This window comes from Ovis canadensis, chromosome 12, assembly GCF_042477335.2.
Source record: "Ovis canadensis isolate MfBH-ARS-UI-01 breed Bighorn chromosome 12, ARS-UI_OviCan_v2, whole genome shotgun sequence".
Taxonomy (NCBI): domain Eukaryota; kingdom Metazoa; phylum Chordata; class Mammalia; order Artiodactyla; family Bovidae; genus Ovis; species Ovis canadensis.
The window spans coordinates 15,183,793-15,211,482 of NC_091256.1; the positions used below are offsets into that span (position 1 = coordinate 15,183,793).

The 27,690-nt window shown below is 47.1% G+C and overlaps 1 protein-coding gene across 14 annotated transcripts in view; it reads left to right on the top strand.

Moving 5' to 3' along the window:
• Window positions 1-27,690, top strand: part of SRGAP2 (SLIT-ROBO Rho GTPase activating protein 2) — a 257,191-nt gene that overhangs the window by 203,971 nt on the left and 25,530 nt on the right. For all 14 annotated transcript variants that reach the window (XR_011247624.1, XR_011247623.1, XR_011247625.1 and 11 more), the window contains 7 exons: window positions 5,021-5,105; window positions 7,979-8,006; window positions 9,656-9,680; window positions 15,263-15,323; window positions 24,133-24,210; window positions 25,142-25,276; window positions 26,893-26,998. Coding sequence is in view for 10 of the 14 variants with exons in the window: in XM_069545245.1 (XP_069401346.1) it covers window positions 5,021-5,105; window positions 7,979-8,006; window positions 9,656-9,680; window positions 15,263-15,323; window positions 24,133-24,210; window positions 25,142-25,276; window positions 26,893-26,998 (518 nt within the window). In the remaining 4 variants the exon portion in view is untranslated. The remainder of the gene's footprint in view (window positions 1-5,020; window positions 5,106-7,978; window positions 8,007-9,655; window positions 9,681-15,262; window positions 15,324-24,132; window positions 24,211-25,141; window positions 25,277-26,892; window positions 26,999-27,690) is intronic.

Consider the following 27,690-nt stretch of genomic DNA (forward strand, 5'->3'; position numbering starts at 1 on the left):
ACCTTTTCCAGTCCTTTGGCCACTGCTGAGTTTCCCAAATTTGCTGACATATTAAGTGCATCACTTTAACAGCATCATCTTTTAAGATTTAATCTAGCTCAGCTGGAACTCCATCACCTCCACTAGCTTTGTTCGTTGTAGTATTTCCTAAGGCCCACTTGACTTCACACTCCAGGATGTCTGTCTCTAGGTGAGTGATCACACCATCATAGTTATTCAGGTCATTAAGACCTTTTTTTGTATAGCTCTTCTGTGTATTCTTGCCACCTCTTCTTAATCTCTTCTGCTTCTGTTAGGTCCTTACTGTTTCTGTCCTTTTTTATGCCCATCCTTGCAAGAAATGTTCCCTCCATATCTCTAATTTTAGATCTCTTCAGATCTCTAGTCTGCACACTAACCAGCTAAGTACTGTCAAACCCTACAGGTATTTCCTTGTGTGAGGACTGGAGTATGGGATTCTTGAATGGGGGATGAAATGGATGGATTGTTTATAAAATAAACAAAGCTAGGCTGCCTGAATTTGAGGGGACAGATGTGGGTAAGGCAAGAAGTTGTAGAGGAACCTGCTCCTTGGCCATTGAACAGACATGCTCTAAGACTGCTAGACTTGGTGTGGTCCAAGATCTTTTTTCTCTTGGGATTCTCCAAGGATAAGCAGATAGGTGATAATGTGTACTAAGTGGGTATAACTGAATGAATGCCCCTGCCATGTCAGATCAAGTGGGGAGATATGCTTCAGTTGAAAGCCTTGCTCTATTATGTATTCTGTCTGACAGCTGTCTCCTGCTTTAAAAATTGACGGGTAGGAGGGGAAATGTCAGTGTGCTTGGCTGGTGGGGAAGAAGGCCCAGTAAGGACATCTGTGTGTATCTGTGCACTGCACGGGGCTGACTAGGCACAGCTCACTCCTCCCAGCCACCCCTTTCTCATCATGGTGGAGACTTGTGACCTTGGGTTCACTGATTAAATTTAATGCATAGGCAAGGTCCATGAGTTGTACAGCACCATGGTAAGAATGTATTTAAAGGGAGGAGGCATTTTAAAATTAAATTTGAAAACCATTCTTGTGCCTCCTTTTTTTCTTTTTAAAGGATGGAAACCTGCTCTGAGTTGGTTTTGTTTTTGTTTTCGGTGGCACCACGTGGCTTGAGGATCTCACCTCCCCGACCAGAGATTGAACCCCAGGCCCTTGGCAGTGGAAGTCCTAACCACTGGACCACCAGGGAATTGCCAAGCTTTCTTAAGTATTAGCATAGAGCAAAGAAATAGGGAAGGACTGTTTTTCAGTTAGTTGACCAAGTGATTCTGTATAAGGAACACTTTTGAGTATCTGCTGGTTGGTGTCAATCACAGTCATATTTGTTATCTTTATTTCATCTTGAACACCCTTGTGGAAAAAGATATGATCCCCATTTTTCAGTTGGGGAAACTTAAGTTCTGGGAGTTAAGTGACTTGCCCAAGGTCAGAAGAGTTACAAGTGGTAGGACTCAAATATACCGACTTAGCCTTCTTCATCTTACTACAATTAAAATGTCTGTGAGGGAGGGTGGGCTTAGAAAGAAAAATTATCATACTAATCCTTTTCAATGAATAAAACTCATCATTGTTAATACTAAATTGAGGATTATTAAGAAAGCAATTAATGAGATCATAAAAACTGAATTGAAGGTTCACAATGGCAAAACCCAAAATCATCCAATCAGCTCTTACTTCCCTTTCTCCTTTTGGAACAGATTCTCAGTTTTGATAATATTGAGTGTTAAATGATGGGAGTGGGGTGGGTGGGAGCAGCTCATGGGGTGTGGCAGTCAGGCTGTGTTTTAGGAATTTGACTTCATTTTGGTGATCTGGAATTGACCATGATCCTTTTCTTTCTTCTCCACTGAGGAAAAGTCCAGGTGATCACCCTACCTTTAGATGTTTGGGGAGAGGAGCAGGGTCTAGGAAGTGGAATGAAAGAAAATTAATTACCTAATATTGGGACATGGTTTAGATAAGGAAGGTGACTCTCATTGCCCAAGGAAGGATTTTGAAATCACCCGTGAACAGTTCTTCTGGCCCCTGGTCTCCAGGAATCATTGAAAAGCCACCTTCCTCCCTTGTCTTCAGCTGTCTTGGCTTCCTTCGCTGTGTGTCAGGACAGCAGCACCTGAATCCTGCTAAGCAAGCTCCTCCAGGAAAGCCCAGCTACCCTCCCAGTGGACCTCTTGTAGAGATGAGCGCGTTATGGGCGGGACAGGAAAGTGTAAATGATGTGCCTGCAAATGGGATGCTTCTTCCTCCGCACACCCAGCTTACCCAGATGGAAAACTTCCTACCACTGTTTCCACTCTTAGGGATGCAGGTCATACCTTGACACGGCTTTTGATCCTTCAGGATTTAGTGGAACCCGGAAAGGTGATTCATCATACCTCTTTATCAGATTGTTATTTATTTTAATGGTTCACTGAGTGACAGCCGAAGTTAAGCAGCGAACTGTGAACATGGATGAAAAAAATGATTTCTGAAATAGCAAGTATACACACAAGTGACAGGAAGAAGTCTGCATCTCCTTTCAGAGTTTGCACTGTTTTCTGAGCACTCTGGTCTCATTTTAAGGGTTACCATGGGCAAATTTTCCCTCATTAGGAAACCTTTAGCGTCTCCTTGGAATGAACTTCCAAAGAGGGGCCTCTGGCAGTTCAGATGTTCACAGTGGATGTTTCCTGACGGTGTTTCACCTCTCAGCCCTGAAGTACTGTTCCAGGCCTCACAGTTGGCATTGGTTGGGGATTAGGGTGTCATGCCGGGAAGACTGACAGCAGGTGAGCTGGCAGCTGAAGCAGATGGGATGAGGAGGGTGACAGCAGAGCCTGTGTTTAGGCAGATGTTCCCGTGCAGAAGCACAAAGGAGCAGAGGGAACGTGTTGTGAGGAAAGCAGCAGAAATGACGTGGTGTAGGGCTTGGTTTTTGTTTGTCTTCTGTTTAATTCAGAGAGTAGGGGCATACTTGGAGGCATGGTTTGTCACTGCTGAGGAGGGTTCTAGCCAGAGGAGACTGAGACTGTTCATTTATTTACTAATTTTCAAGGATTTATTGAGTGTCTGCTATCCGCTGGGCACAGTACTAAGTATCAGGGACACAAAGAGTAATGAATGCCATGGTCTCCGACCATAGAGAGGAGACCATCTGGAGGGAAAGGGACAGGAGCAACAAAGCCTCCATGACAGGGCTGGGTGAGAAGTGCCGTCAGAGATTTGCAGGTGTCTACACAGGAGCAGCTGGGTGAACGTGGGAGGGTGAAAGCGTCCCAGAGAAAGCTGCATTTTTCCTTGTTTTTATAAGGGAGAGAGAGAAATATGCACCCAGTTAAAAGTTCACACTGCACAGAAAGGTAAAGAGATTAAAAGTAACTCACAGTTTTTGCACCTTTTCTTTCTACTTTCACTCCAAAGGCTTGATCTATACTTTTTGGTTAGTACATTTTAAAAAAAGGCATAAAGTAAAAATAAAAATTAATTTAAAAAATAGAAATAAATGATAGAAAAAAAATAAAAAAGGCAGAACAATTATCATTTTAAGTGTTATATCCACTTACCTCTTCAACAGTGATTCACAGATCACACTCAGGGAGACACTGCCATTTTGCCTCTGAGTTTAGAGGTGGGCAGATGACCCTGACCCAGCAGCTGAACCATTGCAGCAGAAGGCATCCAAGGCAAACTGAGATGCCCGTGAATAGCAGTGGGCGGGTGGGAAAGACACCATGAAGAGAGTCCAGAGGCCTGGGGTCCGGGCTCGGCACCACCACTTACGGGCTTGCAGCAGTCAGCAGCACCTCTGTCTATCCTCATCTGCAGTAAGGAAACAATGATGTCGTCCCTGTGGGCTGTATGCAGTTATCCTGGGAGTCAAATGCATGCTGAAGTACTCTAGAAGCTGGTTTTATTCTGCTTCTCTCCTTCTTCTGCTCTGCACCGTAGCAGATCAAGCACTTTATCATAATGACTAAAAGCACACACTGGGGACTTCCCTGGCAGTCCAGTGGTTAGGACTCTCAACTTCCATTAGAGTGGGTGCAGGTTTGATCCCTGGTCCAGGAACGAAGATCCCACATGCCACGCAGCGTGGCCAAAAAAAAGTTAACAAATAAAAGCACACATTGTATTGCCAAACTCTGTATGTGGAGACTAGCTCCACCACTCACTAATTGTCTGGCCTAAAGCCACTTACTGAATCTCCCCAAATCTCAGCGTCCTCATCCGTAAAATGGGGATAATGGTTATCATGGTTCATAGGGTTGTTTTGAAGATTGGCTGAATTGTCCAGGGAAATACAGTCTCTCACTGAGCAGACAAGGGTTGAGAGAAGCCGATCACAAAGCACAGTGCAGCAGTCATATTTCGACTGTTAGAGCAGATGGGATCACATTTCCATAAACCTCATCTGTGTTTGGAACCTCCAGTGTGTGTTATGCAAGTGGGGTGTGGCAGCCCCTCCCTCTGTGTGCTCAGAAAGCCCAAGCTTTCTGCAGAATAGAGGAGCAGGCCGATTAAAATACAGCTCAGATAGAGATGCTCTGAGTGCCTGGCTGGGCTGAGCCTTGACACTGCTGCTGGTGTGAAGGAATACCCCTGGGAGGGGCCTGGAGGGGAGGGTGTCAGGAGAGGGGACAAGCTGACCAGCTGCAGGTGTGTGTCCTCTCCCCAGGAAGGCAAGACTCAGTGAGTCCCTCCACCCGCAGCTCTTCGGCAGAGCTGAAAAAGATGGATGTGGGGCTCGGACTCCAGGAGGCAGTTTCTTTCAGTGGCCGACGTGGAGCTCCTAGGAAGACATAAAGCAGGACACTAATCCACCAGGAAAATCAGCAGCTGCTCAGATGCGCAGGGCCTTTAAAAAAAATAAAAAAGGAACCCAGTGGAAATTGGGTCAGAAACCAAAAGCTCTCTTAGAAAGGGAATTGTACAGCTGAGCATCTGTGATTTGTTTTTTTCCTCCCCTTCTGGAGTCTGAATGTTCTCTGTCCTCTTCCCTTACAGAAAATGAAGGAGTACCTGGAGGGCAGGAACCTCATCACCAAGCTACAAGCCAAGCACGACCTTCTCCAGAAAACCCTGGGAGAGAGTGAGTGTGGGCTCTGCAGGAGACTTGGCAGCATGGGGCAGGCCGGGTCCTGGCCCTAGTGCTGAGCACGTGGCTCCCTCCTCAGCAAAGTGGCCCCGATCTGGTTATGTGAACGCATTGCTTTTCCTCGCTTGTTCAGTGTGGAAGCACACGCCCCAGATGACTGCCTGAGTAATGGGGAAAGGCCCGTGCTTAATGAAGCACCAGTGTGCACCAGCTACTCATTTCGGTGGAGCGTGCCTGCACTCCGCCCCCTCCTGCACCCCGTCTGCTGCTACCCGGGCCAAGGAGCTGACGGGTCCTTTCCTCTCCAGACCCTTTGGTCAAACTCTCGGCTCCTCTGTGGCAGGACGGAGGCTGGATCTAGAGGGTGGGGAGCTGTGAGGTGAGCTACACAGCTGCCCTGAGCAGAGGAGAGGCGTCCCAAGGGTGGGGTGCTGGGCAGACTGCAGCTGTCAGTAGCGTCAGGGTGGGCCGTGCTTCTCTCTTGCTTTGAAGGGTCCTGGGGCTCAGAGGCAGCCCTCTCCTTGCCTTGGCCAGGTGGAGGCTCTGGTGCTGAGCAGACTGTCTGGTCTCATAAGATGATTTTAATCAGACGCTGAAAGTAGCAAGGCATAGGGCTGGACTGGCACTCTGGACTTTCTCCTCAGCTGTCAAACGGAAGGCAGAAGTTGCAAGAGAAGCTTCCCTGGGGTGTTTGGCACCCTGCCCAGCTCTCCTGCCCAGCTCTCAGCATCCTCTGATTAATGGGATTCCCAGGTCGGGGATGCCTGTGAATGCCCTGCCCCCTCCTCCTTGCCCCACTGATCTCCTTGCTTAAAGATGGGGGCCAGGACAGGTAGTACCAGCAGTAAAAGGCAAAAGCTGCGTTCTCATAGAGGTCAGGTGTTCTCAAATCAATTCTTGAGCTCTCCCCAGACCGAGTGCAGAATCTAGGCAAGTATACCGTGCTCATTGGCTCAAAGGCCCCAGGAATCAGAGCCCCACTTTCCATTCCAGAGCCTCCTAACCCACCCTTCTTATGCTGTTCTGCTGCCCTGAACGATTTCCCCTGGTGATTAATTCTTTTATATCTAGTGTCTTTGATCTTGTGATTTTTAATGCATTTTCTTTTATGTGATGAAAGCCTGTTAGGTAACTTCTATTTTTTTCTCCCCGCAACCCCCCACCCTCTACCCTACATACACACCCAAGGGACTCAGGCTGAACAGGTCTAAACTTTGCTTATAGAAAGTCTTTACTCTTGCCTTAGGTTGCTCATGGGGAATCAGAGGAAAGAATGCCCAGAACTATTTGAAACAAAGTATAACTGTGATTTCTTTTTGCCAAGATAGTCTAAGCATGACCCATATATGAGATGGGGAACAAGCCTGAGTGTGTGTGTGTGTGTGTGTATGTGTGTGTGTGTGTGTGTGTGTGTGAGAGAGAGAGAGAGAGAAAGAGAGGATGGGTTTGCAACACACATGCTAAGCATGACCCATATATGAGATGGGGAACAAGCCTGAGTGTGAGAGAGACTGTGTGTGTGTGTGTGTGTGTGTGTGTGTGTGTGTGTGAGAGAGAGAGAGAGAGAGAGAGAAAGAGAGGATGGGTTTGCAACACACATGCATATACCCAATGTGCTACCACAGGGGGCGAAGGGTGGCGACCGTTCATTAGTGCTGTGCAGTGCCTTCATCTAGAGATGACAAGTTCTGGCAAGAAGGAAAAAAAATAGCTCTTCCTGTGTGCAAGTCATCCTGTCCCTGCCTTCTGTATGCATTTGTCATCAAAACGCAAGAGCCCCTTGTTCTTGCCACAGAGGGATAATTGATGTGTATGAATATTCCAGAATGGAAATGGGACAGATGTTGGAAATAATGGCTCGGAATAATATTTTTGCAGATGAAAGCTGAGCCTTTAGTAAGAGAGACTGTTGGGGTGGGGGAGGGTGTTGTTCTGGATGAGCTGAACTGTAATCAACAATTAGCAACCTTTAAAGGCAAGATAGAGCCCTGCCCTCCCCCCGCCCTTGCAGTTGCCTTTCCAGGAACATGGGAGCTGATCTGTCCTCCAGCTCAGTTCTTGCTTACACTTTCCGTGGTGTATCTAATACAGTCTCATACAGACCAAGCTCGGTTAACTGTGGACCCAAAAAAAGCAACACAGATTACATAATGGCCCAAGTTTTTAAAAGCATGAGAATACTTCAGATGAATGTTAAGATCTTCAATCTCATGTTTTAAGGCTGGCTGTGATCCTTTCAATTTAGTACTAGGGCCTGCTGTTGGATTGAGAGCCCCAGTCTAATAGCAGTATCAGCATTTTAAATCTCATGCAGCCCAACCTGCTGGCACTGAGGGTTTAGTATGACTCTAAAACGAGAGCTTCCACATATGGAGCATATTCTCCCCAAATAACTATTCCTTCCTTCTTCCCCTTCCACCCTCCACCACACGTGTGTGTGTGTGTGTGTGTGTTCATATACTGAAGGGCAAGCAAGCTTGTCCCTCCCTCCCCACCATACACACACCAGTACACACAGAAGAAAAGCTAAGTTTCACCTCTAGGAAGGTTTCTAATAATGTGTTCTCTAAGATATGACCCACCTTACTATTTTTCCCTTGTGTCCACCCGTTTTCCCACTGGGAAGCAGAGTCGGCAAGCCCAGCGTTTCAGGACACCAGCAGCCCTGGGCTGGGAACAAGCAGCAGGAACAGCTCTTGCCCAGAAAGAGGCCCTGGGTGCTGTCTTCCTTTTCGCCTGGGAGTCTAGTCACAGCCTGAGGCTAGAGGCTCCCTGGGGAGACGGGCAGACACTCATTCCTGGGAGCAGGTCTCCCCTTTCACCTCATTTGCTTCAACACGTGCTTTTTGCCTCTGTCTTTCCAACAGGTCAGCGGACAGACTGCAGTCTGGCCAGGTAGGTGTGGCCTGGGACAGCCCTGGGGGCGGATGGAGAGAGCTAGCAGCCTTGGATGGCTCTGCGAAGGAGTGGCCTAGGGCTGGGGTGGCTTCCATCCCTTTGCCTTGCTGACCCCATCTGGCCTCAAATGGAAATGAGGTTTGCTGAGCAGAACTAAGTGAAGGGAATTGCCATTTGCTGAAATAGTCCCAGTGACCTGAAATGGTCAGTGCTGGAGGGCCCTGGAAACCTTACCTGAGTGTCTAGACTTCACCATGTGGGTTTTGGGAAGTCTCTGACCCAGGGAAGGAAGATCAGAAGATAGCCTTTGACCTGAGAATTTTCTTATACATGGAAAAGATGACAGCCTCTAATAGTGAGTGTCGCTGGATAATGAAATATTACCATGCATTGCTAGCCAGCAGCACTGGTACAGATCCTCGCCTGATGTACAAGTATGCAGCCCTCCCAGTCTTCCCCACCTTCCCCGCCCTCCCCCACCCCAGCCAAATATTTTCCCTCTCAGTCATGGAGCTGCAATGAGAAAACGCATGAGTTGGCGGATAGCAAGGCTTTCATTCAGCCAGTGGTTCTCAGATGCCTACAAATGTGCCGATTTAACGGGGGAAGAGCTTTCATGAGCTGGACTCCTTAGAGACCCTGGGTTAGCCCATTATATATAAACCACTTATATCTGCCAGCACATGAAATAGTCATGAGGTTGTTTACAATTATAGGCTCATTATTCAAAAATGCCTTCATTTGCCTTTCATCGTTTTGTCATTGTGGATTACGATAAGGACCCCATTAATATACTAGTCTTGTTGACTGGAGGGAGTCAGGATAATGGGATTCTATCTTCTTGGTGATAGAGTCTTAGTCTGAGTTCACCTGAAGTTCCATATCTCCGGAAGGCTCTATAGGAGTGAAAAGAGCTGAGCTGAATTTCCTCATGCTGGGTTATTTGCTGTGTGACCTTGGGCTGTTCTCTTTCCCTCTCTGAACTCCAGTTCCTGATCTATAAGACAAGAGAGAGCATTCACCTAGATCCAGGAAGCTCTAGGATTCCAGAGAGTTCCTTAAGAGCAGCCTACTGGAAGGGGCAGATGGTGCCCAGCAGCCCTGCTATGGTCCCTACCTCCTACCTTTGCTCAGAGAGATAGAGCTGCTCTCCTTGCTTGGGAGGTTGCTGTCTGAATCAGATTCCCTTGGAGAAAAGGCTTCCAAGGCTAAACACAGCCTGAAAAGCATTGACCTATGGAATCACCAAGATTCCTTCCAGTCTGGACCCTCTACCCTCTAAATTCCAGGAATATCACTCCCTAACTTTTCCCTAAGGATTTTCAAAAGAAAGAAAACCATAGCTTCTTTTGGTGTTTATTAGTGTCTCCTTGCGCACAGAGGTCTTCCTGTTGTCTAACCCATACATATTTTACTGCAAATTGAGCCAGTTCCCTCCAAGTTTTCTTTTGAATGGTGGCAGACATTAAAAACAGAGGCCTCTAAGCTTTTGTGAAAAGCGCTTGATTGGGCTTTTATTTGAAAGGTAACTTATCAAGTCTCTTAGCCACTTCTGGACCTGAGCTGATTAATGTGACTTATTTCATTAGCCACCTCACAGATTGTTTTTAATCCCGTTTTCTCTTTTTCCTCCCCATTGACTGCAGGCGTAGCTCAACTGTGAGGAAACAGGTAAGGACCCTGTAAAAGCCAGGTGTGTCTGGTAAAAATGTTGACATCCCAGATATTTATGGAGCTCCACGGTGGATGGGGAAGACACTTTCCTGACTTCATGCTAGCGTTTGGACTGCACAGTTTAGTCATAATGCATGCATGCTAAGTTGCCTCAGTCTTGTCCGACTCTTTGCAACCGAATGGACTGTAGCCCACCAGGCTCCTCTCTCCGTTGAATTCTCCAGGCATGAGTACTGGAGTGGGTTGCTATTTCCTTCTCTGGGGGATCTTCCCGACCCAGGGATCGAACCCACGTCTCCATGTCTCCTACATCGGTAGGCCTGTTCTTCACCACTAGCGCCACCTGGGAAGCCCCTTAGTCATAGTCTGTTTAATGTTGCGACCACTTCATTGACTTAGTCGGACAGGGATGGGTGTCTTTCTGACCCGGTTCTCTCCTCTCTGGCCGTTTACTCTCTCTTACATACTAGAGATCTGGTTTGACTGTGGCAGATTGGCCCAGAACTGTCTCTGGAGTGGCGCCCCTTCTCTAGGAGACCACGAAAGAGGGAGGGGGTGGAGAGAGCTCAGAAATGTCTTTGTGTCTACTCAAGGGGAAGCTGATCCAGGCTTTAAAAATCGTTTGGGGTAATTCGCAGTGGCTGTAGCCGCAGGGAAATACTGGAATGTAGAGGGCACGTGGTCTCTGTGGCCGTGGCAGCCCCCGCAGGATCTTCGGCCCATCTCACTGCTTCAGCTGGCTGGGCTGTCCAGCTGGGGAAGTTGATAACACAGCAGCACTTGCCTTTGCTTTGTGGTCACGGATTTTTTCCCTTCTCTACTTTGGATCTCCTTGTAATGAGAACACCATCAGATGCAATTACACATTTTTTAAATTATAAAAATGTCATTGCAATTCTCTTTCCTCTTGTTCCTCTATTTCTTTCTCCCCGCCCCCGCCCATCTTTCCTAATTTCATTTAAAACTAGAGAGGAATGAAGGGCCTTCTAGAGACCATTTATTACATTTAAAATTAATAGGTGGAGATCTTAAAGAGGGCGCAAGCCCCGCTCATCCCCCGCCGCCGCCCCCTTCTTCAAAAGTAAGAAAAGGATTGAACTTGAAGTTTGTTCCTTTCATTTCCTGGACTGAAACTGAGCCTCCTATGAGGAGATGGAGCCTGGGGGGGAGGAGTGCCAGCGGCCACAATTTGGTGGTGTGCGTCCCTGGTCGGACTGTAGTCAGGGAGGAATGGCACCCGTCTGGTTTTCCACCTGCTGTGCCTAGCACGGTTACCTGGTGCTAGACTCGTGTAAGAACTCGTGCTAGAACTCGGGTTCCAAGGTGCATCAAAAACCCCAATCAACTAAAGACCTTATTTTCATTCACTTTTCCCCCAGCAGGTCAGATCTAATGGTGGGTCAGTGTTTTTCTAAAATACTCAGGAAGGTAAATAGTAAGTAACTTGGAAGAAGCATAATCTTATATAAGTAACAAGGAAATATAGTTTGTTTGGTTGTTGACGGCAAATCGGCCAAACAAGAAGAAGAACCCAGTAGCTTTTGTTTTTGAGGGTCCCCAATGGATTCCAGTTATTTTTGACTCCACCAAAACCTATGATCAGACCATCTGACTTTTCTTTAAAAAAAAAAATCCTCAACTGCTTTTTTCTAAGCTTTCCCTCCTCCCATCAAGCCCAGAATTTTCTCTTTCCTGTTACTTCCATATCTTCTTTCCTGGCCCATCTCTCTGTTTCCCGAATTGTAGGTGTTTCCCCGTGGTTTGGCCCTTTTTTGACTTCCGTCCATACTCTTTTCCTTGTTACTGGTGTTGCCTTAGATGAATCTGCCTCTCTCCTTCCCAAAGCGTCCACTTGTCTGGTATTGCTGCTGTTCAGAGACTCTGTATCCAACTCCTAATAGGCAGGACACTGGTGCTCGGGAGTTGAGTTGGCCCCCTGCCCTCAGTGTCTGTCTCCTCAGCTTCCCAGCCACATCTTCGGTTCCTTAGCATCTCTCCTTACTTCTCTCCTTCTCTTATGGGGGACCCTCCATTCCTCACAATCCCTGTATCCCCACGTGTGAACGCCGGTGCCTCTTTTTTCCTTATTACTGACATCCAATCAAGTGTTTTCTCCCGTGGTAAAAGTGGAAATCTAACAAGCGTGTCAAAGATCAGTACCTGGAGAAGTCCGCGTGTGCGGAGTTATGCCAAACAGTGACATTTTCCGGCCACCGTCTTGATTGTCTTCCCACTGCGAATCACTGGGCCCCAGCTTTACCATCTTTCCCAAGTTGTGTTCGCTACATTTCTCCCTCTACTTTTGGTTTAAAGTTCCTTTCTTCTGACTGAATGGAGATTTTACCCAATTATCCTTCAAGACCCCTTCCAATCCTGGGCTTATATGACCAAAAAGACTATAATCAGAAGAATTAAACTGACATGGATTCTGACACTGAAGGAGGGAAGGGGAGAGGAAGAGAGGGAGAGACAGGCACTGAATAGGAACACACACAGGCCCTGCCCCGTCAGCTGTGTGCAGCCTGATTGATGGCCAAGTGAGAGTCCTCACCGGGCATGTCCTGGGGAAATGAATTCACTCCGACTTCAGAAATATTTCAAGAAGAGAGGCTGAAGCCTTCATGACTTTGTCCAGTATTTGTTTTCGCTGGACTCTTGACTTAGGCTCCACTGGAGCAGTGGGGGCTGGGGAAAACATGCCTCTGCAGTAGGACCGGCCCCTCTCGTGCACTCTTGCCTGCAAGAGGTTATCCTCTGAGCTGCTTCTGACGTACCACTGTAGCCACGGACATGCAGCTTAATGTCTTTGGTGCTCTGCTTTCTGCAGCCCTGCACGCTGCCCTTTAACTGCCATTGATGTCTCTTCTCCCACAAGTCTGGGCAGGATCGTGCACTCGCACAACTCGCTGAAGCCCAGAACCTGTGCTGCCTGACCTCCGTCCCTCTGGATCTTTATTATGTTTAAACTGAAGGCCAGAAAAACTTTACATACACTCACATCATTGTCCTCATCACTACTGCTACTATTTGTAAATGACAAGTATAATAATGTTTGTAAACTTAGAGAAGACCTCCAAAAAAATGGGGTTTGGGAGTTTTTTTATAGTGGAACCCATTTTCTTCATTGGTGTTTGGAAAAACTGATGAGAATTCTTCCTCTGAGATCACCCTAGGCTGACTGGTATAATTAGTGATGGCAACAAGGAGGCAGACCCTGGCCACTGAAGCTGGAAGGCTGGAGGAGGCAGACGGGTCTGGGGTCGTGAGATGAGCGTTTGGGTCGCTGAGACCTTCCTGACTGCAGCCGCACCTTGACTCACTCCACTCCCTGTGATAGCGTCACAGGTTCCCAGCACACTTGGGAGCAGGCTCTTCTGTCAGCCTGGCTTCTTCATGAGAGCCAGTTGCTTCCCTGATTGCAGCCAAACTCCTGGCTACAGTAGAAAATTCAGAGCCAGGAGAGGGGTACAAACAAACCTGCTAAATGGACAGAAGTCACAGGACCCACCCCAGTGGAGAGCTTAGTCTCTGTCCTGAACATCTAAAGCCCTCTCTTGTGTTGTATAGTTGTTCGTTCGTGTCTGATTCTTTTCGACCTCATGGACTGTAGCCCTCCAGGCTCCTCTGTCCATGGGATTTCCCAGGCAAGAATACTGGAGTGGGTTGCTGTGTCCTCCTCCAGTGGATCTTCCCGACCCAGGGATTGAACCCAGGTCTCCTGCAAGGGAATGCTTTACCACTGAGCCACCAGGGAGGCCCAAAACCCTTTCTAGCTAGGTTTAAAGTCATTCTGCCTGATCCCTTTCTTCCTTAGAGCTGAGTTATTAATGCATTTAGCTGCATTAGAAAACCCTACTGATTTTCAATAATAGTTGGTATTCACACCAGGCTATGTTTGCCAAGGTCCTGGGATGCAGTATGGGTGGTAGTGAGACGTTTGGTCTCAGGGGAAGACTGCCCGGATTCGAATCCTGGCACCTCTACTTACCAGCTGTGTCCATAAGCAGCTATTTCACCTTGCTAAGCCTTCATTTCCTCATTTGTCAAATGAGGATAATATTAATACATACCCAGTAGGGTTGAGGATAATATTAATACATGCCCAATAGGGTTGTTATCAGGAACAGCCCGTCTAAATCACTTAATACATGACCCAACACCTCTATAAATTCTTTTGTAAATGCAAAGCACTGTGTTTATGTGCCAATAGGAAATATTACTCTCCTCACCACCAGCCTCTCCCCAGTTGGTAGATAGCAAGTTAAGGCCCAAAGAAGTTAAATATATGGCAGGCTTGTCCAGCATAATGGCAGAGCAAAGATGGACGTCTGGGAGGCCTTAGTTTAGTACCTATTAGTCTCTACTGTGTCCAAGAGTTGGTTTTTTTTTTCTTTCTTGCCTTTTATACCAAACAAATCCCCACTCTGATGCTCCTGTAGATTCATTCTGCTACCTTCCACTGACATTAATTGAACACCTGCTATGTGAAAGCATCCTAGCCAACACTGGATGCCAACAATTGACATAGGGGCTGCCCTGTGGAACTCTAACTGTAATGGTGACAAAATGCAAACAAATATTTATACCCGCACAATTAAGTCATAATCAGGGTGTGAAGGCCAAGTACAAGGTACTGAGACCCCATAGATAGGGGCTTTGATCTCGTCTGGGGAGTCTAGAAAAGCACCCCTAAGGAGGTAATACTTTCCCTGAGACCCTGTGGGTGGGGGTCCAGGGTGACGAGAGCTTCCAGCAGCAGGAATGACTCCCTCAAATCTATGAGCAAAGGAGGACTTACTGAGGAGTAGAAGAGGGGCCAGTGTGGCCAAAACAGAGTTGGGGGAGGAGCAGAAGGAGGCAAACCTGGATAAGATGCGACCCTGGACACACAAGGCTGCGTACAGAAAATAATGAGGTCTTTGAAAGAGTTTAGCCTGGAGAGTAACTGATGAAATATGCACTTTTAAAGCACCTGCAATACGGGAGACTCAGGTTCGATCCCTGGGTCGGGAAGATCCACCAGAGGAGGGCACAGCAACCCAGTCCAGGACTCTTGCCTGGGAAATCCCACAGACAGAGGAGCCTGGTGGGCTACAGTCCACGGGGTCGCAAAGAGTCAGACACGACTGAGCAGCTAAGCACACAGCACTTTTAAAGATCACTAACCATGTATAAGGGAAGAAAAACTGACTTGTAGGATGACAGGGGTAGGAATGGAGATACTGATGGATTGGGCTGGGTCGGTGACAGTAGAGATGGAGGGAAATAAATAGACTTAAGGGATATTTAGGAGGCAAAATATATGTATCTATTGATTGATCGTATGGCCAGGGGTGGGGAGCTGGTTTGGAATGAAAGAAGGCTAGTTCCGTATGGGAGGTGCGGAATGTAAGACTTCTGTGTGAGGTATTCCAAACAGGTGGTTGTACATGTGCTTTGGGGCTCGGAGCATAGGCTGGGTGCTTCTTGTGTTCTGCCCTCTCATCCAGCGGAGACAAGCTCCACACCGTTTTGGTCCTTTTTCTCTGACCCTGGGCTATCTCTGAAGATTCTAATGCTGTGTTTCTCTGGTTTTTCAGGATTCCAGCCAGGCAATTCCTCTGGTGGTAGAAAGCTGTATCCGGTTTATCAGCAGACACGGTAAGCAGGATTACAGCCTTGTCATACTTATGCAAAGTTGGGAAGAACTTCCAGGAATTCTTTGCAGAGTGAGAACAGAGGTTGACTTCCCATCCTGACGTTCTCAGAAAAGGAATAAAATCTTATTTGTTCACATAATGTTTGCTACCTCAGAATGGCCACACCTAAACACTGAGTGAAATGTATCATGTTTTTAACCCCAGGTGCCTTAGCTAGTAGCACACTCCCTTTTGCAGCTTGAGAGTGAGTTTTAAGGTATAGCTATCGTGTGGGTAAGTCTAGCTGGCCTGAGTGGTCGTGTTGTTTCACCGTCACTCACCACCTTTGCCTGTGTTCTTATCTCCCCTGCACTGCCTGGACCGTTATGTCACATGGGCTTTCTGCAGCAGACTGCTTTCAAACAAGCTCCTTTTATCCATTGCATTGACTCGTGGTAATACTCAGTGTTTGTTCTGGTTTGGTCTCACTGGTTACGACATCTCCAGAGCTCAGTGAGTCGCTGCCCCTAAAGTTGTGGCCAACATTTAGAGTCTGCAGGGGCTGGCTCCTTCTCAGCCTAAGTCAGATCGCCCTGTCTTTTGCTTGGACGAAGCTGAATCTCATAAACTCCATTCCTCACCAGCTCCTAGGCTGGTTGGACAGGATTTAGGGAAAGAGATGAATTACCAGAGAACCAGTCTTCCAAGTGTAAGAGTGTTTAGAAAGCACAGATATCTGAGCAAGCACCGTGAAGATTTCTAGGAACTGGGCATCAGAAGTTGTTTTCAGATACTCTTCTGACTAGTTATAGGAACAGTAACAGGATGACCTTCTTGCAGCTAAGGAGGTATGTAGATGATCACGTCTCTTAATTCAGAAGCAACCATTCTCTCTCTCTTCCTCCCCTTCTTCTTTCCCAATGAACTGGGACCTTGCTTGGGTTTGTTTTTAGAGTAGTAATTATTTCTAGCATGCTTATGACTTATCCTATTCTAATCAGCTACAGTTTTTTCATCATATTACCATTCACTAGAAGTACTCTTGCCTGGAAAATCCCATGGACGGAGGAGCCTGGTAGGCTGCAGTCCATGGGGTCGCGAAGAGTCAGACATGAATGAGCGACTTCACTTTTCACTTTCATGCGTTGGAGAAGGAAATGGCAACCCACTCCAGTGTTCTTGCCTGGAGAATCCCAGGGACGGGGGAACCTGGTGGGCTGCCATCTGTGGGGTCGCACAGAGTCAGACATGACTGAAGCAGCTTAGTAGCAGCAGCAGCAGTAGCAACACCATTATATAGAGCTATTGAACAATCAGCAACTATTTATCAAGCCAATTTTATAATTAAGTGTCTAGTGTCTCATGTAATTTATTGAATACTGTACTGAGTGAAAAACAGAATGGCTGTCTGAGTACCGGGTGACTGTAAGTGTACTGGTTGTTTACACTTGTGTTTACATGGCTGGAAGCTGAGGCCCATGACTGCTGCCCAGCATCACGACAGAGTCCTGCAGCACAGATGAGTAGCCGAGAAAAGATCAGTCAATTTTCTACTGAGTGTGTATCACTTTTATACCATCAGAAAGTTGTGAGTCAAACCATTGTATGTCAAGGACCATCTGTACTTACTGACTGCTCATTGTATACCAAAAACAGATCCTGTCCTCATGAGCCTTGTATATGTCAGGTGTTGGTGAGGGTCATGAAGAAAAGTCAAACAAGGGGAGAAGGTAGAGAATGGAGTGGGGACACTTTTCTAGGCAGGCTGTTCAGGGAAACCCGTAGGTCCCCTAGAGTGACACGTGAGCAGTCCTGAAGGAAATGAGGGAGGAGCTGCACGGGTATCTGGGGAGAAGGAACACCAAAGGCAGAGGTCCTTGGCACATGCAAGCAAGCACGCAGGATGCGAGTGAGGCTGGGGCAGTGAGTGGAGAGGAGAGTGGCAGGAGATGAAGGCAGAGCCCAGGCTCTTGGGCCTCAGCAGCTAAGGTAGCAGTCTGGGTTTTGTTCTAAGTGAGCTGGGAAGCTGTTGGAGGATTAGGAACAGGGAATGATCTTTCTGAAGGATCACAGGCTGCTGTGTAGAGCTAACACAGGAGGAAACAGGAGGCTGCTGCAGTAGGGAAGACATGGCGGTCACCCGCCCTGGGCATAAGCTGGGGAGTTGTTGACAAGTGATGGGTCCTGGGTGTCGTGGCTTGAATGTCCCTGCCCCCATACAGGCACAGTCCATGTGGAGGCCAAAACTTAGCACATTTCTGTGGTGAGGCTCTGGAGACCCAGGCCTGCTCCCATGCTGCAGATGGGAATGAGAACCAGTATGACCCTTTTGAAGGGGGACTCAGCAGCATTGAACAAAATGACATGTGTGCTGGTTTTCTGAGCCAACAGTCCTTCTAGGAATTTACCATGAAGATACACCTCCAAAATACGGAAATACATGTGCACAAGGTTATTTATTGCAGTATCGTTTGTAATTGCAAAATATTAGAAACAACCTAAATACCATACTGGATGAATAAAGAATAAACTATGGTAGATCTGATAGACAGTGCCTGAAGAACTATGGACGGAGGTTCGTGACATTGTACAGGAGGCAGGGATCAAGACCATCCCCCGGAAAAAGAAATGCAAAAAGGCAAAATGGTTGTCTGACGAAATGCAAAAAGGCAAAATGGTTGTCTGATGAGGCTTTACTAATAGCTGAGAAAAGAAGAAAAGCTAAAGGCAGAGGAGAAAGGGAAAGATAAACCCATCTGAATGCAGAGTTCCAAAGAATAGCAAGGAGAGATAAGAAAGCCTTCTTCAGCAATCAATGCAAAGAAATAGAGGAAAACAATAGAATGGGAAAGACTAGAGATCACTTCAAGAAAATTAGAGATACTAAGGGAACTTTTCATGCAAAGATGAACACAATAAAGGACAGAAATGGTATGGACCTAACAGAAGCAGATATTAAGAAGAGAACTGTACAAAAAGATCTTCGTGACCCCGATAATCATGATGGTGTGATCACTCATTTAGAGCCAGACATCCTGGAATGTGAAGTTAAGTGGGCCTTAGGAAGCGTCACTACAAAGCTAGTGGAGGTGATGGAATTCCAGTTGAGCTATTTCAAATCCTAAAAGATGATGCTGTGAAAGTGCTGCACTGAATATGCCAGCAAATTTGGAAAATTCAGCAGTGGCCACAGGACTGGAAAAGGTCCGTTTTCATTCCAATCCCAAAGAAAGGCAATGCCAAAGAATGTTCAAACTACTGCACAATTGCACTCATCTCAGATGCTAGCAAAGTAATGCTCAAAATTCTCCAAGCCAGGCTTCAACAGCACGTGAACCATGAACTTCCGGATGTTCAAGCTGGATTTAGAAAAGGAAGAGGAACCAGACCACCTGACCTGCCTCCTGAGAAACCTATATGCAGGTCAAGAAACAACAGTTAGAACTGGACATGGAACAACAGACTGGTTCCAAATAGGAAAAGGAGTACATCAAGGCTTATATTGTCACCCTGCTTATTTGAGTTATATGCAGAGTACATCATGAGAAACGCTGGGCTGGAAGAAGCACAAGCTGGAATCAAGATTGCTGGGAGAAATATCAGCAACCTCAGATATGCAGATGACACTGCACTTACGGCAGAAAGTGAAGAGGAACTAAAGAGCCTCTTGATGAAATTGAAAGAGGAGAGTGAAAAAGTTGGTATAAAGCTCAACATTCAGAAAATGAAGATCATGGCATCTGGTCTCATCACTTCATGGCAAATAGACAGGGAAACAGTAGAAACAGTGTCAGACTTTATTTTGGGGGGCTCCAAAATCACTGCAGATTGGTGACTGCAGCCATGAAATTAAAAGATGTGTGCTCCTTGGAAGAAAAGCTATGACCAACCTAGACAGCATATTAAAAAGCAGAGACATTCCTTTACCAACAAAGGTCCGTCTAGTCAAAGCTATGGTTTTTCCAGTAGTCATATATGGATGTGAGAGTTGGACTACAAAGAAAGCTGAGTGCTGAAGAATTAATGCTTTTGGTGGTGTTGGAGAAGACTCTTGAGAATCCCTTAGACTGCAAGGAGATCCAACCAGTCCATCCTAAAGGAAATCAGTCCTGAATCTTCATTGGAAGGACTGATATTGAAGCTGAAACTCCAATACTTTGGCCACCTGATGCGAAGAACCAACTCATTGGAAAAGACCCTGATGCTGGGAAAGATGGAAGGTGGGAGGGGAAGGGGGCAACAGAGGACGAGATGGTTGGATGGCATCACCGACTCGATGGACATGAGTTTGAGTAGGCTCTGTGAACTGGTGATGGACAGGGAGGCCTGGCGTGCTACAGTGCATGGGGTCACAAAGAGTCACAAAGAGTTGCTCAGTTCACTGAGCAACTGAACTGAACTGAACTGATGGTATATCCACACAGTGGGAAACTATGCAGCTACAAAAAATAAAAATAATAATGAGGAAGAGTTCCATGAAACAACCTGGAGAGCTTGCCAGGATATGTTGTCAAATGGAAAAAAAGCAAAATGCAGAGGAGCATCTCTAGCATGTTGCCTTTCACGTGAGAAAGAGGAGCGTGTAAGAATATATGTTCATGTTTGGGAATGCATGTAAGAATTAAAGACTTTAAAAAAAATAAAATAAAATAAATTTAAAAAATAAAAATAAAAAAAAAAAGAATATAATGTGTCTTCTCACTTCTGCAAGAAAAAATACAGGAAGGATGAATCCAAAAACTAATATTTAACCGATTATCCTCACAGATGGGTGGAAAAGGGTGAGAATGGGACATGGGGTTGAAGTGACATTTCTCCTTTTCTTTTTGTGTAGTTTTGACTTTTGGAACTACATGGGAGTTGTCCTTTCTCAAAAGATAAGTTTATAAAGCAAGGATGTGGGTAAAACCCCAAATGGAATATAAACAGTAACAAACCTAACTGTGTTGCAAATGAATAACACTGAGGAGATGAGGAAGAAAATAAGTATCTTTGAAAAGCAGTACTTTGATAACTAGAACTGTAAACAATGTACAGTAGTTGGTAATTTTTTTGTCACAATTTTTTTTTTAGAACTAGCAATTCTGAAGCCATTGTATAAGATGGAACAAGTTCCCTGGTGGTCCAGTGATTGAGACTCCACACTTCCACTTTAGGGGGCACAGGTTCAATCTCTGGTTGAGAAACTAAAATCCCAAAAGCCTTGCGGTATGGCCTAAAAATAACTGTTGTTCAGAAAATTGAATTATTTCCCCCTAAATAGGGACGTATGGTATTACTGAACTCCCTAAACACGATGGGTAATATTTGTACATGTACATTTAATGGGGATAACGTCCATAACTTTTGTTAGCCCCCAAAACATCTGTGGTCTACCAGTTGCCAAAATCTGTACATCCTTACTATCTTCATGTTCCCTGGGAGGTGCTAGTGAGCTTCCCTGGGGGCTCAGTGATAAAGAATCTGCCTGCCAATGCAGGAGACGTGGGTTCAGTGCCTGGGTCAGGAAGATCCCCTGGAGAAGGGCATGGCAACCTGCTCCCACATTCTTGCCTGGAGAATCCCATGGGCAGAGGAGCCTGGCAGGCCATGGTCCATGGGGAGGGAAAAGGATCAGAACAACTTAGCGATTAAACAACATCAACTACATTCTGCGTGCGTGCATGCTAAGTTGCTTCAGTCATGCCGACTCTTTGCAACCCTGTGGACCATAGCCCACCAGATTCCTCTGTCCATGGGATTCTCCAGGCAAGAGTACAGGAGCAGGTTGCCATGCCCTCCTCCAGGGGATCTTCCCAGCCCAGGTAGCGAGCCTGCATCTCTTATGTCTCCTGCATTGCCAGGTGGGTCTTTACCACTAGTGCCACCTGGGAAGCCCACATTTGTTCTAGTCCCCATTACATAGATGGGAAAACCGAGGCTCGCCTGTAAGTGGTGGGTCGGGGTGATCCAGGAAGACTTAAAAGAAGGGAAGGGATGTGAGGAACAATTGAGACTCACTCAGGATGGGGAAACCCCACCATTTTCATGAGGAAGGGAGCAGAGTCACGTGAGCAGAAGCTGGTGTTGCAGCAATGATTTTGAGACTTCTCTAGAAGAGCAGCTCTTGGCAACAGCTGGATCCAGCTCCAAATGGAAAGTTTTGTGCTGTTTCCAAGTAACTTACCCAAGTCTGATTGGCTTTATGCTTTTATGTTAGTCAGCACTAAGGAAAAACGAAAAACGGCCACGCAGGTGTCAGCTGAGGGATGTGAGGTGTTACCTGCATTATCATAAAAAGCCAACTGCTTTTCCCCTTCTCTTTCTGGAAACCCACCATTTATTAATGTTCCTACTTTCAGAATCATCATCTAAAGATTCTGTCTGTTGAGCAGGAACACACACTGGCCCTTCTAAAGCCGGGGTTCTCAAGGGGATGTGGAAACCAGACTGAAAGGGACCTCAGTGTGCCTCAGGCCTGCTGCCTGGTTTTCAGTCAGCTCTCCCATGATTTCTTCTGGCCCTGGGCTTGTGCACCAGGTTGGCTTGTCCTTGATGTCTAATCTATCAAAACGTGCCGAGGTGATCCTCTGTCAGCAAGCTGTTGGCTCCGCCAGTGACACTGAACAGCCTGGTCCCTGAGATGATAGTTCCTTATATTTTACCGTGGTTTTGACGAGTCACTGAGTATGTGACTGTTTCTGTCAGAAACTTACTGTTCATATTCTGTGTCTACACAGTATTATCTGGCTGTTACTCCCCATTGGTAACTACTGTAATACGGTGCTGTTACTTTGGGGTCCTGACACTGCCTGCCATTCTGATTCTGTGAGGGATAGTCTGGAAAGTGCCCCATAGTAACAGACAACTTCAGTCCTATTACACGCAAAATAATTAAATTCCCTGTGCTTGCTTCTTACTGTTGCTTCAGCGGGATTCAGAATTCAATCCTGGCCAGTGTGGTTTACTTCAAAGTAGACAGAATTCATTCACCCTCCCTTGTTAAGAGGGGAGTCCCAAAACAGTGGGCAAAATGTAATTATTCTCTTTTGTTTTCCAAAAAAGAAATGTGTTTGAGATTGGAAAGTTTCAGTAGATCATGCAGTAAGAGCAGAACTTTAATAAAATGCCCAAGATTGAGCCACAGGGCTTGTGAGAAAAACTAGACAGAGCTGATATGAGGAAAGACGCTACTCCAGTGCAGCCCCAGGGCTCATGCTTCCTGGAGCCACCCCTCTAGTTTTGAGTTGCATGTGTGAGGCTCTCGATGAGCCATGTCCATAGTCAGACTGACAAATGAGATGCCCTCCCCGCCCTGCACTTTCACTCCAGTGGCCCCACAAGCCAGGTGTTACGGAATGAGTACATGATTGCAGCCGGAAGGCCTAGTTTTGTGTCCTGACTCTGGGTCTTATCATCTGTATAGCCTCAGGCAGGTCATCACTTATCAGTCCTCTCTTCTAGAAAATGGGCTTCCTGGTAACCCCTGCCTTGTGGGCCTATAAGCACATAGGCAATCACCACACACGTTAATTTTCCACGAGTAGTTTTACTGCAACAAACTTCAAAAAGACACAGTTTCCGTGCACGCTATTCCAGTGTGGTATTCAGGAATGCTGCCTTTAGAGTCAGGCTGCAGTGAAGGGCCAGTAGCTGGCACAGCGCCTGTGATACTCGCTGTGGACTGATCGCTCGTCTTTTTTGCTTATCTGATCTACAGCAGTGTATTGCTCTCAGGTGGACAGCAACGTGATTCTGTTATATATAGACATACATCTGTTCTTTTTCAGATTCTTTTCCCATGTAGGTTATTACAGGATATTGAGTAAAGTTCCCTATGCTGCACAGTAGGTCCTTGTTGACTATCTCTAACAGTGTATATATGTTAATCCCAACCCCCTAATTTATCCCTCCCCCCACCTTCCCCTTGTGAGTCTCTGTTTTATATATAAGTTCATTTGTATCCATTTTTTAGACCCCACATGTAAGTGATAACATATGATAATTGTCTTTTTCTATCTGAGTTAACTTAGTATGATAACCTCTAGGTCCATCTGTGTTGCTGCAGAAGAGCATTATTTCATTCTTCTTATGGCTGAGTAATATTCCATTGTGTATTTTCACCACAGCTTCTTTATCCACTCCACTCTTGATGGACATTTAAGTTGCCTCAGTGTCCTGGCTATTATAAATAGTGCTGCAGTGAACATTAAGGTGCATGTATCTTTTTGAACTATGGTGTTTTGGGGATATATGCCCAGGAGTGGGATTGCTGGATCATATGGTAGTTCTATTTTTAGTTTTTTTAAGGAAACTCCACACTGTTCTCCTTTGTGGCTGAACCAATATATGTCCTCCTTTTTTCATAAGTAGTGAGAGCACTGTCCCCTAGAACAGCTGAACAGTGTTAGGATAGCTGAGGTACTAATTATGATCTCATACCTCGGGAAACTCTGATCATGTCTAATGGCTTGCCTGCCATGCTCCTGGATCACATCCCTGATCCTGGGGGATAAGGAGGTGACAGAAATCACCTCTCTACTTCGTGGGAGGGACAGAGAGGCAGAGGCTGGAAAAGGAACCTGCTTCATAGACTTGGTCAGAATCAGAAATGGCGTAGACGACTCTTCCTTTTAAGCCTCTGACTCGGTACTTTCTTTCGGCCAATGCCTCGTATTCATTGCAGTGACCTCTCCGCCATCCCTGTATAGGCTTTCTCCTCTGGCCTGAAGAGAAGAGACTGGATGCTTAAATACACACTGGCTGGGGAAGATGGACACTCAGCTAAGCTTGGCGCTGTGGTTGTGAATTTGCTTTTTTGTCTCCTTGATCACTGTTCCCTGTCTTTCTAGGGCTACAGCATGAAGGAATTTTCCGGGTGTCAGGATCCCAGGTGGAAGTGAATGACATCAAAAACGCCTTTGAGAGAGGTGAGGAAACAGCCTTAAAGATTAGGCCAGACATTTGCCAGTCCCCTGGGGTAGCGGCTCCACCCCTTCTTCCCTGAGAGGTACCCAGAGTCAGCAAGCCAGCATGCCTCCCTCTTCAGCCCAGCCCCTTCCCTCTGTAGACATCCTTCCCACCCGCCCTCCCACATGTGCGGGGAGACGCCGGGGACGTCCCAGTGTCCCCCTTGCCAGCCCCTCTCTTCCCGCCTCTCTCCTGAAGACAGTCCACCCAAATCCAAGAAGCTAACCGTGATATCTGGGCAGTTTGCAGCTGTATCTGGAACCCTTGGTGTCAGGGCAGACACGCCTGTTCACGTAGCCCATTTATTATCTCGTGGGCTCTTAAGGTAGTGGGCAAGCTTTGGCAATTTCCATGCCTATAATGGAATATATAGTTTCAATTTGAGGTTGGTCCTACCATTAAATCTAATTACGTCTGATAGGAAATTTTCCATGGGGAGTGCCAGCATGATCGTACTCTTGCAAGTAGGTGTGCTTAGTTGCAGGCTGGGGAGAAGGAGAGCTAGTCAGAGGGGCTGGCCTCCCTGGCCGCATCTGCCTCCACTCCGGGCTCAGTCCCGGCCTGATCCGCTTTCATGATGCTTGGGAGAGAGCTGGTTGCCGTGTCCCTTCCCTGGCCCATAGGGAACGTCCCTGAGCTAGTCTGGCACACGCAGATTCGCATTAATGGTCGCCTGTGCCCCTGCTCTGACCCCAGGGCCCCTGAGCCTGAGCAGCCTTTGCTTTTTCTAGTCCCTGGTTGCCCTGCTCAAGGCCGCCGTGCTGAGCAGAGAGCTGAGGGACTTCAGTGAAAGCTTGAGTAGGGCACTGCTTCCCTCCCAGCTCTGCTTCATCCTGCGTGTTTTTACCCCTCTCACTCTCTCTCCTTCTTGGGGGGGTTTCTCACCCTCAGGAGAGGACCCCCTGGCTGGAGACCAGAATGACCACGACATGGACTCCATAGCTGGCGTCCTGAAGCTGTACTTCCGGGGGCTGGAGCACCCGCTCTTCCCCAAGGACATCTTCCACGACCTGATGGCCTGCGTCAGTAAGTACCCAGACTGCAAGCTCACTTCTGGGCCGGAGCACCTTGTAGCAACAGGGAAATTTCCAGGTTTACAGTAATTTTTTTCTTTTCCTTCTGTGAAATTTCTCTTCCTTGGTGTAGGGGAGGAAAAAGAGTGACTTTTCAGGAAGGATCTGGACCACAAGTCAGAACTCCTGGTTTTTCTTTCTGATTCACTTTAAACTGTTTTATTTTGCTGGCCTTTATCTCTCTTAATATGTTCCTATAGAAAATACTGTCCTTTTTAGCCATTAGGAGCTTATACATTAGTACTTGTGCTTTTCATGATACGAAGGGAGAATGCATGTGTTACCAATATTTCCTGCTTGTTGCTTTAAGCATGACGTGACTTATCTGTGAGATGTGTTAATATGTATCCTTCTAGGAATTCAAGCCCTCTGCACATTCAAAAGTAGTGATACGATATTTTCTCAGAGAGTCTCTACTTTTCTTTACATAAAACAGGTATCTTAGAATTTCTCTGCCTCTTACTGTAAAATTTGGGGCTTGAAAAGCTGCTCCTGGCCATTTATTATACTGGAACACCCTCTCATTTGTTGTCCATGGAAACCTGGATTAATATTAGGTCGTTCTGAGAGCAGACTCCATTGAGATAATGGTTCCAGAGGCTGGAGGAGGCAGTTCCTTTGAAATGAAGAAAGGCTCTCCCCCCAGATCAGTGAAGGTCTTCATCCCCACCCCCAGCGCTCCCGCCCCCAGTTTCCAGTTTGGTTTAGTACATCCCCTGAGAGCTCAGGAAGCCAGCTCCCTTGTTTTGTTGACTTACCGCTGTTTGTGGGACTCCTAGTGGACCTGAGTTCTGTGGGTGACTGAGGAGATGCACCCCTCACGTCTTCACGTCTTCCAGGGCAGGGCCTGGATGGAACATGCTAAGAGAATGGGGGTTAGTACAGGATAGTACCCGGTACCTTGGCTGCCCAGTCCTCCCCTCGAGGTGTGCTCCTGATCCAGTATCTCTCACTTCATTTTCACGGAAAGGCTCTCATAGAAAATGACAGTATCTACATGGCACAACAAATGTGGGAAAGCGGGCCCTGGGGAGGTCTGGGCCTTGAGCCATACCTGGAGTCAGGAAAGTTCTCTGGTTTTCTCCCAGTATCACTGCTTGCATGGGGGCCTGCCAGTTCTTGCCTCTGGCCACCTTTTGCCATCCCCGCTGCAGATAAGAGAGTGGGGAGGAGAAGCCAGACTTGTCCAGGGGCTGAGGGGTGTGCGCGTGGAGCAGGCAGGATGGGACCTGGACGGCACCCACCCCACGCAGGCCCTCCAAGGCTGGGGGACAGTCACAGCCATTTCTGGGCAGCTCTTTGTTTTGGTGTTGTAATAAGAGGGTGGCAGATGCTGTGGGGAACTTGCCCAACCCTTCTGTGCCAAGGAGCAGACATCTTAAGTCCTGCCCCAGCGAAGGGTCTAGAGCCCCGCTGCCAAAGCCCCACTGCAAGGAGCCCCTCACACTGGCCCAGTTCTCTGTGGGCTGGAACCGGCTGCTCTGTGTTGTACCTGCTGCGAGTCAGGGCCTTCTGACCACTAGTCCCTGGGATCCCAGTGGAGGGTAACACATGGCTTTCTTCTTTCAGCGATGGACAACCTGCAGGAGCGAGCTCTGCACATCCGGAAGGTCCTCCTGGTCCTCCCCAAAACCACTCTGATTATCATGAGATACCTCTTTGCCTTCCTCAATCAGTGAGTAGACGTCCCTGGGAGCAGCTGATCGGCCTTGGCTTTGGCCAGTGAACATTTATGTGGGGACCTATGTTGACCCCTCCAGACCAGTAAATACTTACTGAACACATGCTGGGTGTGGTTTTAGGATGTAAAAATACCTTGTGAAATAGAGACAAAAGCCTAGATATCATGTGGCTCATGGTCTAGCAGAGGACACAGACAATAACAGACACATGAGGTAGTGATGAGTGCTTAGAAGAAGAATAAAGAAATGCAAGTGAAGGGTCAGGGCAGGGGTGACGGAGGGGAGCCGGCACAGAGGGGTCGTCAGCAAAGGCCTCTGGGGGGGTCGGTGTATGAGCAGCAGCCTGAGTGAAGGGAAGGAAGGAGCCAGGATCAAGGTCGTCAGGCTCACAAAAGTCATGGCAACACTGGGTTTGGATTTGAAGGAGCCGTTGGAAAGTTTGAAGCGGAAGAGTGTTGTGATCTGATTTTCTACTTTATTTTTAAAAGCTGCTTTGTGGAGAAGTTACTGTGCAGTGAAGTGAAGTTACTCAGACCAGGGAGGGAAGGGTGGAGGGTGGGGGAAGGGTCAGGTTTGGGATCTATTTGGAGCACAGCCTGTACAGGACCTGCCGATGGGTAGGGTGCAGAAAGAGGAAAGAGAGAAATTCTGAATTTTTGTCATGAGCAGTAGTGGAGTTGGGGAA